A 12100-nucleotide genomic window follows, 5' to 3' on the forward strand; every position below is an offset into this window, starting at 1 on the left:
TAAGTATAAATTCAGTGTCTTCCTTTTTTTTTTCTTTTTTTTTTGAGACACAGTCTCTCTCTGTCGCCCAAGCTAGACTGCAGCGGCGCTATCTCGGCTCACTGCAAGCTCCGCCTCCCGGTTTCTCGCCATTCTCCTGCCTCAGCCTCCCGAGTAGCTGGGACTACAGGCGCCTGCCACCATGCTCGGCTAATTTTTTTTTGTATTTTCAGTAGAGACGGGGTTTCACCGTGTTAGCCAGGATGGTCTCGGTCTCCTGACCTCGTGATCCGCCGGCCTGAGCCTCCCAAAGTGCTGGGATTACAGGCGTGAGCCACCGCGCCCAGCCAGTGCCTTCTTTTCTGAATTATGCTCATTTCAAGGTAATATAATCTTTACTTATTTCAAATACAAAAAAAATCACTCTTCTCTGGAACTAAAAGAAACACAAAGTACAATCGCCCCACTCTTCTTGTAACGCTGTGAAAGAATCCTGCTCATCAGAACGAATTCTAACGGGTCGCTGAATGTGAAGCTCACCTCACCAACAAAGCGCGGTTTCCTCCCTCGCGATCCTCCCTCATGGTCGTGCACCCGGCTCACCTCACCAACAAAGCGCGGTTTCCTCCCTCACCATCCTTCCTCGTGGTCGCGCACCCGGCTCACCTCAACAACAAAGCGCGGTTTCCTCCCTCGCGATCCTCCCTCATGGTCGTGCACCCGGCTCACTTCACCAACAAAGCGCGGTTTCCTCCCTCACCATCCTTCCTCGTGGTCGCGCACCCGGCTCACCTCAACAACAAAGCGCGGTTTCCCCCCTCGCGATCCTTCCTCGTGGTCGCGCACCCGGCTCACCTCAACAACAAAGCGCGGTTTCCTCCCTCACCATCCTTCCTCGGGATCGCGCACCCGGCTCACCTCACCAACAAAGCGCGGTTTCCTCCCTCGAGATCTTTCCTCGTGGTCGCGCACCCGGCTCACCTCAACAACAAAGCGCGTTTTCCCCCCTCGCCATCCTTCCTCGTGGTCGCGCACCCGGCTCACCTCAACAACAAAGCGCGGTTTCTTCCCTCACCATCCTTCCTCGTGGTCGCGCACCCGGCTCACCTCAACAACAAAGCGCGGTTTCTTCCCTCACCATCCTTCCTCGTGGTCGCGCACCCGGCTCACCTCAACAACAAAGCGCGTTTTCCCCCCTCGCCATCCTTCCTCGTGGTCGCGCACCCGGCTCACCTCAACAACAAAGCGCGGTTTCCTCCCTCGAGATCCTTCCTCGTGGTCGCGCACCCGGCTCACCTCAACAACAAAGCGCGGTTTCCTCCCTCACCATCCTTCCTCATGATCGTGCACCCGGCTCACCTCAACAACAAAGCGCGGTTTCCCCCCTCGCCATTCTTCCTCATGGTCGTGCACCCGGCTCACCTCAACAACAAAGCGCGGTTTCCTCCCTCACCATCCTTCCTCGTGGTCGCGCACCCGGCTCACCTCAACAACAAAGCGCGGTTTCCTCCCTCACCATCCTTCCTCGTGGTCGCGCACCCGGCTCACCTCAACAACAAAGCGCGGTTTCCTCCCTCACCATCCTTCCTCGTGATCGTGCAGCCGGTTGGATTTCACAGTCATGGAAGTTCTGCTTTAAAATCCGTTTCTAAAGAAGTGTTAATGGTATTGTATCTCACCTTATCTTTTTTCTTCTTTATATGACATTGGTTTTTAAATTATAACTCCTGGTGTATAATGAGATAAATTCACGAAAGCCTGGTTCGTGCCCCACAATGCCTTTGTCACTTGGTCAACTGAGCCTTCTCTTCAGCAGGGAGCTCTCAAGCCAGCTTTTTCCATGTTGCCTGTGTTACGTCCTGAGAAAGGCTTACATACGTGTGGTCCTTAATCAGTGGTGAAGTAATAATGAAAAAGAAGTGCCCATTACGAAGCACCTTCTATGTGGTATGACATAGTATTTCACCCTCAGTTGGCCAATGTTTCTGAAAAATAAAAAATATTATATGTATTTTACTAATAAGGAATCTAAGAATCTGCGACTAGAAATCAAGTGTCCTGGTTGGACCCTCTCCACGTTGTGCAAAGGGTTTTGGTGAGGGCTGAATGCTTCGTGGGCTCTTTCTGCTTAACCACACCATATGTATTAAAAGGAAAACAGTAGTCTTGCCTCAGAATGGTAATTTTCAAATATTTTCAGTAATTGAAACTTTTGCTTTTTATTAAGGTAAACAGAATGAAATTTTTTTAAATGAGTATATATTTTGGAAAGGATCCTTACTCAGAGACCTTGCTTCAATAATTTTAGAGAAACTTGGGTTTTCAATGCCAAAAAGAACAAAAAAGAAGGACAAGCTTAAGAATACTGTCAGACTAATGCATTTGCCTGATGTGTGTGTATGTATAAACACGTGCATATATAATTTGACTACCAACAAAATCTTTAGAGGTAAAGATAGAATGATGGGTTTCAAAATTTCATGATACCTAAAATGCTTTCCAAATTTTTTGTTTTTTATTAGTTTTTTTTTCAACTACAAAAGATCTCAATCATGATAAACTGCTTGCTAGACCTGGTTTTCTGTCCTTGTCACCTGTAAGCAAGACACATAAAACCCTGTAAAAAAAAAGCATTAGAAAACAAATATCTAAATAAAAAATAGGTAAATGCTATCTGAAGGTCTGTATGTCAGTGGTTATATGAAGGTGATTAGGATCACTTCATTAAAATATTTTTATACATTTGGGAAAACAAATAAAAACCAAATATGCCTGGGAAAGTGTTTCTTGATGCATGCCACAAAATATTTATTTGCCCAAAATATTTATATGGATGATCTGAGAAATAAATATGGGTTACTTATTTTTCCATGACTGTGTCAGGGGTAATAAAAGATTAGATTACTAAGTAAAAAAAAAAAAAAAAAAAAAAAAAAAAAAAAAAACTTTTCCTAGTGAAAATGTCAGAGCTTATAAGATAAGAATAAAGCAATACTTTATTTTAGGCAAAATACATATTTCAGTTGAAAATAACATAATAGCTATCATACAAGGGATGGGAAAACACATTTTGGTAGTATGCATTAAACCAATTCCTTAGAGGAATGGTAGCTCAGGCATTCACTGCTAAGGGTTATAGAAAATAATCTATAACTCCACCACAAGCACAGAAAAGGGCTTCTTACTCATTCTCAGCATGAGGATTGCAAAATACTAGGCAAGATTCCCTGGGGGCAAGTTGGCAGACACTCTGAACAGGACACAGCCTGGGGACAGGTTAGCAGACCATCTGACCAGGACACACCCTGGGGACAGGTTGGCAGACCGTCTGACCAGGACATACCCTGGGAACAGGTTGGCAGACCCTCTGAACAGGACACACCTTGGGGACAGTTTGGCAGACCCTCTGAACAGGACACAGGCAGACCCTCTGAAAAGTAGACCTCTGAACAGGACACACCCTGGAAACAGGTTGGCAGACCCTCTGAACAGTAGACCCTCTGAACAGTACACAAGTGGGCCCTCTGAACAGTACACAAGTGGACCTTCTGAACAGTACACAGGTGGACCCTCTGAACAGTAGACCCTCTGAACACTGAACAGTACACAGGTGAGACATGGACATTAGCACTCTGCCCTCAAGCACCACCTGTCTGGGAAGCACATCCCTCGCACATCTCTAAGAAGAGGACGCTGCTGAGGCTGCAGGGTTCTGCCTGCAAAAGGTTTGAGCAAAATAATTATGCAAATGGTTTATTGGTATATTCCGTGGCTGTGTGCTCCCCGTGTGGTTCAAAGTAAAGCTTTCACTTTGGTGTTAAAGATCCCATATGCCAGAATAGATCAGATTCTCCGTACGTTTAACCCAGCAGGTCATTAAGCTGGAGATCCTGATTTGTCAGCAGTCATTCCTCTATCCAGGGCCTCTCGGGCACCTGCTTATCAGTTTGCTATTGATCTGAACGGAAAGTGATTTAAGCAAAGAATTGTCTTCACCTCTGAAATAGGGCAAAGCTGAGAAGAAATAGAAATACAAGCACATTTAGGAATGAGGCAAATCCAGTTCTCTTATTTCCCTTCCAACTCCTGTTGCAATATTAACATCCTGTGAAGAACAAGAAATAGACGCTAGATTAGCTAAATTATTTCCTCTTTTTTGCAGAAAAGGAGCTTGAAAAAAATATGCTTAAAGACGCCCTGATGAATTTTTATTACCATTCTCCCTCTCTGTCTTCGCTGATAATCATTCTCTTCTGAATAGTTACACTGAAAACTTTTGCAATAAAATTCAAATTAGTTATATAATTAGAGTCAATTATATTAAAGGGGGAAGAGGGACTTCAATTTGCAGCTTTTAATTCTAGAGTTCTCCAAATAGTAATTGACACAGAATACAAACAATTCCAATCACAGAAATTAGAATGAGTACCCTCACCTGTCCCTGACATGAACGGAAATTGGCAGGAGCAGCGCACGCAGAATAGTAAAAGACTGTCCTAGATTGTAAATGGATGAGGTCCCGCAGAAGACTGAAATCCTGGGCCCAGCCCCGCTTTTCCTATAACACATTCCAGGCTGCTTCAAGGCACAGAAATAAACCATGACGCTAGAATGCTGCCTTCATAAGGCTTTTCCACAGTCTCCTCATTGTGCACATTTTTATTGAACTCACAGTGCATAGAACCCATGCCACCTGTCTGTCCATTTCTCTCCATATGTGGTTTGGATTGACCTTATTCTTGGTTCCATATTGCCATTTAAATATGTGCTGTTACTGAATTTCTCAGAAATCAATCTGGTTACCCCAACTTGCTGTCGTGTTATTAAGGCGTTCTCACCTTAGCCTTGCTTGGATATTGAGCACTATGCTTTGAAAACTAATAGGTCGATCATAATTTTAATTTTATTTTATTATTATAGATGTTATAAGGTGTGGACATTTTGTTCTGAATTTCATATCATTTCTAAATTTGTTTTCTGGCTTTTCACCTCTTGACCTGAGTACAACCTCCCTGAGAAAAGGTTCAGGTTGCACTGCAGAACCAGGGGCCTGGTGGAGCAAATAATACAACTGGTTGACCTACTTTGTCATGGCATTCTGAACACCATCTCAAAGACCAGTGGTACTAAAATCTTAGTTACCTTGACATAGCCGATGAGTTAAGAATGCAATGATTCTAAGGTGCTTTAAAAAAAATAGGCTGACAAAACCAGTTCAATCAGTGAAATAGGTAAGGCTCATTTTTATTCCATAATTTAGTTTCTCTCCTTCTTTTTTAAAAAGAAAACTAGGTCAGCAAAATTGTGGAAGTGTTGTATAATAATCACTACAAATCTCTTAGAGTTCTGGTTCAAGGGGTTTTAACCTGGTAATAAACTATCCTTCTGAGATGAGACTCAGAGTTAATTATGTCCATTACTCTAATTTTATTTCATATCTAGAGGGGAACTAAGAAGAAGAGATCACAAATAACTCACTACCAAAAGCAGCTACATTTTCCCTTTATTATACTAAAGAATATTCTAAATGGACCACACCATCCCCAACAGTGGGCCTTTCATTTTATGCTGAACAAAGAACCAAAAAATTGACTGATAGGAGAGCTGAGAAGTAATTTTTCTGTTTGTGACATCCATGAAAACCATACTGTGTCATCATTGCTCCTCCCAGGCCATTAAGAAAGAATCTGTCCTTCCCAGCCAGGCATTTTATACTAAACCTGGGATGGTGGGCTCCCTACCCAACGACTTGGGCTGTAACACAGGGAAACCCTAATTATCGATCAATCCAAATTCTCCCTGAAATTGTAGGTAGCTCACCAAATCATAATCAAGTAAGCCTGATCAGAAATTCAGATAAAAAATACCTATATCCTTTACTGAAAAATCAGCCTAAATATCTATGCTGTCTCTACAATGAAATGGGGTTTCTAAGCAATTACTCTATGAACCTCAAGTATTTCAGTCATTAAGAAGATATGATTATTAGTCTGTACTTACTTGTGATGGAAATGTAACTTGACTATTTTAGAATAATTTCTAAGCACTCAGCCTTAAAAACAGATGGCTTCTCAGATAGAATTTCTCATTGCTCAACAAGAATGCTTGAAGTTGTTACATAGTTCCTTAGCATTTAGGGTAATAAATGTACATGCTAGCTAGGTGCAGTGGCTCATGCCTGAAATCCAACACTTTGGGGGCAGGAGGATTGCTTGAGGCCAGGAGTTCAAAACCAGCCTGGGCAACATAGAGAAACCCCTTTTCTACAAAATGATAATCATAATAACAATAAATTAGTTAGGTGTGGTCACGTGCCTGTGGTCCAAGCTACTCATGAGGCTGAGGTGGGAGGACTGCTTGAGCCCAGGAGGTTGAGGCTGCAGTGAGCTGGGATTGTACCAATGTACTTTTGTCTGAGTGACAGAGCAAGACCCTGTCTTGGTAAATAAATAACTAAATACATAAAAATAAACATTCATGCTATATATGCTGCTGTTTTGCAGTAAAGAACATATACTGTAAAATATACAAAATTTGAAATTTTTCTATGGGACATGTTACTTTTTTCAAAGATGTTAACATTTATGTCTGCCAAACTTAATCGCTCTTTTTTCTGTATTCTTATTTCTTGAAAGAGTAGACCAGATCTTCTCTTCTATGCTGTGATCAACTAAAAAATAAGCCTGTAATGCCTTCATATGAAATTTGAAGATATATGTATATGAAGCATACAGGTCATTCTTACTCCAGCTAAGCTCTCCCACAAGAAATCTGTTTTTGAGGGGCACAAACCTCAGATAATCTGAGTCGTGGGCCCTCAGCTGCCTTGAGCATATCTAGAAATGGGTCATTCTAGTGGGAAGGTTTGCCGAATTATCCTGACTGGGTATGTTTTACACAAAGTAGCTCTGAAATTTTTCTCTAATCACTGCCCCCCAAATTGTTAAGTAAATCTGTCTTTTGTGCCTGGTAGCATGCCCTGTGATACCACCTTACCCAGGTGGCAGTACTTCCCATGAATTGGTCAGTAAAAAGGAGCCTGGATGTTTCCACACTGATGGTTGCCAAGCCGGGGAGTGAGATGCCAGGTCCCCTTGCCTTGGGCCTACTGTAGCGTGAGCAGCTAGGACAGGGCCCCCTCATCCGTCATCCCTCTGAAGAGGAGGAAAGCCTCTCACTCTTAATTTGGATGCTCCCGGGGACATCTCAGGCTTTCTTTCTCCTCTTCCACTGTTTTCTTCCCTAGAGCTTGATTCTGTGTTTGCCAAGGGAGATACATTGATTGTGGGACTTCCAGTTTGTTTGACTCTTTATGCTTAAGGGCATAGGTGGCACCAGATTTTGTCTTTACAGTGCTGTGTGTTTCATCCTCAATTTTGAAACCAAACTGACAATTCCAGGGCACTAAGAAAAGACCCACTCATCCAGAACATCATTGAAAGCAAGACTAGCAAGGCTGTTTCTGTCTTATAAAGCGCCCAACTTGAGATTGCAGAACAGGGTTACCTCAGCAAATAAACGAATAAAAGAATAAACATATTAGCAGAGATTGCAGAACACGGTTACCTCAGCAAATAAAAGAATAAGCAATCATATTAGCAGAGATTGCAGAACAGAGTTACCTCAGCAAATAAAAGAATCAGTAATTATATTAGCTTAGCTAATATAATTATGGCTGAAGTTTGCTTTAACAATATAACGTTATATATAATGTTATATGTAATGTTATATATATGTTGTGTTTATATATAATATATATTAGCTAATAATTTGGGTACTTGCAAATTTTTTATAAACTAATTTGTTATATATAATAAATCAGCTTATAACAAATACATATAGTTATATATTATATATATTAGCTTACAACAAATTTGCAAATATACAGATAATAAAATATATTATTATTTATATATAAAATTTGCAATCATCCAGAGTTGCTTAAACAATTAGGTAAAAGATGGATGGAAACTCTGTAATAATAGATGGGTCAGACTGATGACACTTTAAACCACTGATCATTAGTTGATTACAATGAAAAGTAGAACAACTGGACATTTTTTTCAGAGCATAAGTAAAAAATGAACTTCATAGGAGACAGATATTTAAGAAACATGCTAACCAAATGAAAATTGTTTTGATATAGAATATTAAAGATTATTTACTTTAAGTGTGAGGATAGTATTGTAGTTATGCTTATTTTAAAAAGCACTAATCTATTAGAAATACTGAATAATTATGGAAGATATGATATGATGGCTGAAGTTTGCTTTAACATATTTAAATAAATAAAAAACAATGAACGTGTTATAAAAGAAGAAACAAGATTTGTGAATATTGATAATTACTGAAGTTAGATAATGGGAACATTACATTTTTTTTAATTCTGCCATTTTTCTAGAGATCTCCACATGTCACTTGTTTTGTTTGCTTTTTCGTTCACTGTGGACCCCACTGATAACTCTTAGGCTTGACCCTGGCATTGTCTTTATTATCTAAACATGTTCCCAGTGTTTTCATACTGTGCTCTTATGCGAAGCTGCCAAATCAGAGGTTAGCAGGTCACGGTCTTGGCCTCTGGCAATCTTAGCAGGGTTTCCAATGGGTTTGTTGTGTGGAAAGTACCAAGGATCATCCTTGGTCCCATAAATCATTAGCTGCTCCTGAATTCCCACTAGAAAGCACAGAGCCACATAACACTTCTTTTGGACTCCCATCAGGACAATACTTGGGTCTCGTTTGGAGGCTTTGTCCTGTGTGCTGGCTCAGATGAAAAGGGAGAGTGGAGTGAATCTTGGACTGATGATTGTAATCCACCCTGTAAGCAGCCACTGCAGGGTCTCCAGGGAAAGAAAGGCTGCGTCTCTGGGGCAGAGGTTTGGGCTACATCTGCTGACTCAGAGGGTCCAGGGGAATCCGGGAGTTTGAGGGTATTGTCCATCCCTTATTTCAGGGTTCTATTCATTCCCTATGAGATACAAGACTCACAGCAGGACAGCTGTCAGTGGAGCTTCCTTGTACATCCACGACTCCTATAACCAGATCTTTAGCCTTATTTTCAGCAGTCTTCCCTCGGCTGTAGGAGAGAATTGTTTAATTGCTGTTTGGAGACCTTCTGGCACTTATAAAATATGCTGAGCCAACCTCAGGAATGATGACTCACTGACCCATAGTGAACTTGGAAACTGCTGTACAGAATACCACAGATGCACAACTTAAACTCAAAAGCATTATTTCTCAGTCCTGGAAACTAGAACTCCAGGACCCAGGCGTCATCAGAGTTGGTTCCTGGTGAGGTCTTGCTGTCTGGCTTACAGGGGGCCACATACTCACTGTGTCATCTTCACTCACACGCACCTGGCTGTACCTGTTTCTTCTCTGTGTGTACAAAGAGAGAGACAGAGAGAGAGAGACAGAGAGAGAGAGATCCAATGCCTTGTCTTATAAGGGCACCAGTTCTATAGGCCGAGCGAGGGCCCCACCCTTATATCTCATTGAGCCTTCATCACCTCCTTAAAGGCCTCATCTCCAAATACAGCCACATTGGGAGTTAGGGCTTCAACATATAAATTTGGTGGGACAGAATTTACCCCATATCAGATGGGATATAAGCAGACTGAACATTAGAAAGATTTTTACTGGAAGGAAAATAATAAGGGGAAAATAGATCTAGAAGATTGGAAAATCAGTAAGGGAGCTATTAAGAGATTCCACATATGATGTACTGGAACCATGGTCTGAACACTGATTAGAGTTATGTAAAAACATTCTGAAGAGAGATTTAACATGAATTTGTGAGTGATTTTGTGTGCAGAGTTGGGAGAAAGCTGAGGTATACGAGATGACTGCGAACCCTTCCATGAGGCCCCTGGTGTGCCAGGGTGAGCGGTACAGAACAGCTGAGCCATACAAGATGACCACAGACTCTTCCATCAGGTCCTTGGTGTACCACGGTGAGCAGTAAGGAGCAGCTGAAGGAGGACATATGAAAGAGAAAGGTGGTGTAGTTCTGGGCATGTGTAAGTAAAAACGGAAACACAGGCGTGTACTTAAAAAGTGTTTGAAGGTCCAACTATGCAGAGAGGTCCTTGCGGGGAACTGGAGAAGCAGAAGAAAGGGAAGGAAAATCGAACTTCTCAGGGTGGAGGAAAGGTCGCGGCTGACAAGCACACAAGTGAAGGCCACCAGCAACAGTTCAAACCACTTCCCCTCACGTGAGAGACACGACAGTGGTTCTGTAACCTGGAGCTGGGACTTGGAAGAGGAGGTCCAGTTCTTCTGTAACTGGAACCATTGTGATCTGCTGTCTCCTGAAAACTGGCTGACAGTGCACAGAACCAGGGCTTACCTTGCAAATGCCCGCATTCGATGCTAGAATGTTTCAGTGCAAGCCTATCTCTGTAGAAGTGAGCACTATGCTGTGATAAAATGTGTGTACCTGGGGTTTTCGAGGAAAAAAAAAAAAGGCAGAATACACCCATTGCTGTTCCAAGGCAGCAAAGAAATTGTGACACCTTAAAACAGATACACACAAAAAATCCATTTTGTTTCTCTAATGGATCTAACGAGAGTGACGGTAGCAACAGCCAGGTAAGGTGAATGAAGATTTGAACATAAGCTCATTTCAATCTGCATACTTAATGTTTCAATCAAAATGTCCTATAATTAAACTTTTAAATGGTTCATATTCTGCAAGAAAAGCTAAGAAAAGGGGAGATGGAACCCTGTAATATTCGATGAAATAAATTAACCTCTGAGGAAATTCATCTAAAAACTCACACTGATAGAGATGCTACATTAGTTTTGAGATGCCTGTGGAATAGCCAAGTATCGGCCCTTTCTCACACTGCTATGAAGAAATACCTGAGACTGGGTAATTTATAAAGAAAAGAGGTTTAATTGACTCACAGTTCTGCATGGCTGGGGAGGCCTCAGGAAACTTACAATCATGGCAGAAGGCAAAGGAGTGGCAGGCGCCTTCTTCACAGGGCAGCAGGAAGGAGTGAGTGCAAGCAGGGGAAATGACAAATGTTTATCAAACCATCAGATCTCATGAGACTAGCTCACTCTTACAAGACCAGCAAGGGGGAAACCACCCCCATGATCCAATTACCTCCACCTGGTCCTGCCCTTGACATGTGGGGATTATGGGGATTGCAGTTCAAGGTGAGATTTGGGTGGGGACACAGAGTAAAACTGTATCAAGATACATATATACATTCATATGTATTAATACATATATACATATATATAATGTGTGTGTGTGTGTGTATTCTCTATCTACCTATCATTTAAAAAATCAAGCTAGGAAAAATATTCTTCCGAGTCAACCCTAAGATGCTTGTTCTCTGCAGCTCTGGGTAATGATGACGCTGCCCAGAGATGAGAATGCATCCAGGACAACAGGAAGAGGCCAAGGTGAATCTCAGAGAAACTAAGCACATACATCTCAGGACATATTACAACACTGAAAGGAATTATATTCCAAAAGTAAGGTTATTGATCTAAAATTATTTTTATTAGTTTTCAAATTTTATATGATGAAAATGTATAATATTTTAAAACAGAAAAAAAAGTCAATGAGAGAAATTCAGGCAGAGGAAAACCTACCAAAAAATGCAAAACACAAACAAAAACCCAGTAAGAATGTTCTTAGTCACCCATGAGCTTCTGGCCGTATATCATGAGGAACAGACAACAATTTTATTTTAAAATCAAATCTTTTTAATACCATAGTCAATATTGTCAGATCAATTTGGTGGTATTATTAAAACAATTACAATAACAAAATTAAAGGTCTCTTGGGCACTCTATAACATCAATCAAATATGATGACTTCTCTTTAAATCACCATTCAATAGCCTTTTAAGTGTATTGATTTGAAACATTTTATCAATGCTATTAGCATCAATGGTAATAACGATCATTGATTATGTACGTAACATTTGCTACCATAAGCACTAAAGTTTTTCTATTTATTATCTCTAATTCATACAAGAATTTTCAAGATGAGAAGTGTTTTTCCTATTTTAAATATTTAAAAAATAAGGCTCAGATTAATTAAGTAACTTGGTTAAAGGCACTCAGTAAATGTTGGATTTGTATTGTGAATGCAGGTTAA

At 41.1% G+C, this 12100-nt stretch overlaps 1 protein-coding gene across 5 annotated transcripts in view; it reads left to right on the top strand.

Annotated features, from left to right (window-relative positions):
• Nucleotides 1-367: 367 nt before the first annotated feature.
• The window catches only part of LOC134740135 (uncharacterized), a 117579-nt gene continuing 105846 nt past the window's right edge, over nucleotides 368-12100 (top strand). For all 5 annotated transcript variants that reach the window (XM_063669497.1, XM_063669500.1, XM_063669501.1 and 2 more), the window contains exon 1: nucleotides 368-1644. In XM_063669497.1, coding sequence (XP_063525567.1) covers nucleotides 562-1644 — 1083 coding nt within the window. In that variant the 5' untranslated portion in view covers nucleotides 368-561. The remainder of the gene's footprint in view (nucleotides 1645-12100) is intronic.

This window comes from Pongo pygmaeus, chromosome 8 (assembly GCF_028885625.2).
Source record: "Pongo pygmaeus isolate AG05252 chromosome 8, NHGRI_mPonPyg2-v2.0_pri, whole genome shotgun sequence".
NCBI classification, from domain to species: Eukaryota; Metazoa; Chordata; class Mammalia; order Primates; family Hominidae; genus Pongo; species Pongo pygmaeus.